Genomic DNA, 2,713 nt, shown 5'->3' with positions numbered 1-2,713 from the left:
ACCCATCATTGCATCTAGATGGCAGCTTGCAAGCTTTTAAGATCCCAGTCGCTACTCGCCAAAGTAGGAGGTGGAACAATGTTTTGTATAGTATTTTATGCTAATTCAGCTCGATGTCCCCCTGCGACTATGGTCCTGAACCCACAGGTTCAACTACTCGGTCCTTCTGGGTAGCTGGCTGTAACCAAGCAGTGGCTACCACTTTGCCCCTTGTCAGCTCTACTATACACCTGGGAATTCTGATCGTATGCATAAACTTATAGGACCATTGTCTGCCAGCCCTAAGCATGTTCTTGGGTACACTCCCGCTTCATAGACAAACCTAATAGTTCAGCCTGTCCACCCATCTATCCACCCGTATACCCATGTGTTTGTTTGCCTTCACTGACAGTGCCGTACTACATGTGCAAAACAGTTCATCTTTGTTGTCTGTACCTCCCACACATCTCTCTCTGTCTTTCTCTTCCTCAGTATTGATCACTTACATATGGTACATTGCCCTTCTCTTCACCCAAATCAATAATTATCTCTGTCTATCCAACAGTATTCCCTTCCCTCCCCTCCCACCCCTGGTAACCAACAAAGAAAATGTCCTTCCATAGATAAACGTTTCCTTGACTTTTACAATAACAGACTAATACGATATTTGTGCTTTTGTGATTGACTTATTTCACTCAGCATAACGACCTCCAAGTTCATCCACATTATGCGGTGTTTTGCAGATTCTACATTATTCTTTAGGGTTCCATAGTATTCCATTGTGTGTATATACCATAGTTTGGTTATCCATTCCTCAGTTGAAGGACACCAAGGTTGTTTCCATCTTTTGGCTATTGTAAATCGTGCTACGATGAACACGGGTATGCATATGTCTGTTCTTGTCGTGGCAATGGAATAGCTGGGTCAAATGGTATTTCTAGTTCCAACTTTTGAAGGAATCGCCATACTGCTTTCCACAATGGTTGTACCATTTTACAGTCCCACCAACAGTGTACGAGCATCCCAATCTCTCCACATCCTCGCCAGCATTTGTTATTTTCTGTCTCATTGAACTTTGCTGCCAGTGCTGGAGCAAGATGGTATCTCATTGTTGTTTTGATTTGCATCTCTCTGATAGCTAATGATCGTGAGCATTTCTTCATATGTTTGTTGGCTGCTTGACTATCCTCCTTGGTGAAGTGTCTATTCATGTCTTCTGCCCATTTTTTAATTGGATTGTTTGTCTTTTTGTCATTGAGGTGTTGGAGTTTTCTATAAATTCTAGAGATAAATCCCTTGTTTCCTTGACTTTTTATAGTAACAGCCTGTGGTCCTTTATTCTATCCTAGTTATTTACACATTTAATAAACTATATTTTAAATTTAGGTTGTAGGCGACATTTTAAATCTAACACTACTACTTAACTGGACTGTGGTCTTAGCAGCTGACTTCTGGCCCTGACACAATTTTTCATCTGTAAATGGGAATACTAGATACCTTACATACCTAACAGGGTAATTTGGAGCATCAAGTGACATGTAAGAATCAAATGGTTGTGAAAGTGAAAGCTCTTTGAAAACTAAAATAAAATTTAAGCAAGCAGAAACCGCCCATTTAAGAAGCAGTTTTCTGCCTGAGTTAGCCCCTTTCCTGTGGGGCCACACTGCCTAAGAATTCCTGAAATCGTGGTCAGAAGGTGATTTGTCTTAAGCTGTCCACCCTTTCTACCTCCTCCTCTCTACTTTTAGGCTTCAGGAAAATAAACCTTTATCTGTGGCCTCTCCTGTTCTCCCTATGGGAGAAGGAATCCAAAAAGGGCCTTAATAGAAAGATGTAATGAACTTGAGCAAGAGCTTTTACCATTAGTGGCTGCTGCTTTTACGAGTCCAGTTGCATTTATACACTTACAATTAGTTTTTCTCTTCACATTGCAGGGTCAGGGAAAGGATAAAGATTTGAATTCTAAGTCAGCCAGTGATCTCTCAGAAGACCTGTTCAAAGTCCATGATTTTGATGTGAAGATTGATTTACAAGTTCCCAGCTCAGGTAAGTGAGGGTTGGGGAGTGGTGATGGTCAGGACTAGATGAATCTATGGCTTCCTCAGCCCACAGAGAGCCTGATTTTAGAGAACAAATGGGGGTGTCTGCTCATCAGTGTCTAGAGGCCAGGGGAGGGCAGGCTGCAGGTGTGTTTAGAGAAATCAGCAAGGCTCCCCGATGGAACAAAGCACAGAACTAAAACACCTTTGTAGGTACCTGAATTGCCAATTTCCTCTTCTTTCCCATAGAGTCAAAGGCTTTGGCCATCACCTCTAAGGCTCCACCAGCGAAAGATGGGGCTCCAAGGAGATCTCTGAACTTGGAAGACTACAAAAAACGACGGGGGCTTATTTGAGCACACCCACCCTGCTGCTTCTGACCCCGCATGCCCCATCAACGTGTCCTTCCCACCTTTCCTCTTTTCCTTTGATTTGCCCTCTTTGGGCTGAAGCAGCAGTAGAACTGGGAAGAGACTCTAAACTGCCAGTCATCTGTAATATAAACCATTTGCTGTATAGATCTCCCTTGTCTGCAACATCTCCCACCAACCCCCCTGGGACCCACCCAGTGTGGATCTGGGCTCCTGGGCTCTCTTGGGCTTTATCCATGTCTTTAGATTTGTGTTTTCCTCTTTTTTTTTTTTTTTTTTTTTAAACCAGCACAGTCCATTGGCCACTCTGCACGCGTTCAGTAT

At 43.0% G+C, this 2,713-nt stretch overlaps 1 protein-coding gene across 1 annotated transcript in view; it reads left to right on the top strand.

Moving 5' to 3' along the window:
* Window positions 1-2,374, top strand: part of RTF1 (RTF1 homolog, Paf1/RNA polymerase II complex component) — a 69,676-nt gene extending 67,302 nt beyond the window's left edge. The window contains exons 18-19 of the mRNA XM_007940503.2: window positions 1,914-2,025; window positions 2,268-2,374. Coding sequence (XP_007938694.1) covers window positions 1,914-2,025; window positions 2,268-2,374 — 219 coding nt within the window. The remainder of the gene's footprint in view (window positions 1-1,913; window positions 2,026-2,267) is intronic.
* The last annotated feature ends 339 nt before the right edge of the window (window positions 2,375-2,713 follow it).

Source organism: Orycteropus afer, unplaced genomic scaffold, assembly GCF_000298275.1.
Source record: "Orycteropus afer afer isolate SDZICR_OR568_19922 unplaced genomic scaffold, OryAfe1.0 scaffold00068, whole genome shotgun sequence".
NCBI classification, from domain to species: Eukaryota; Metazoa; Chordata; class Mammalia; order Tubulidentata; family Orycteropodidae; genus Orycteropus; species Orycteropus afer.
This window is presented reverse-complemented; position numbering and strand designations above follow the sequence as displayed.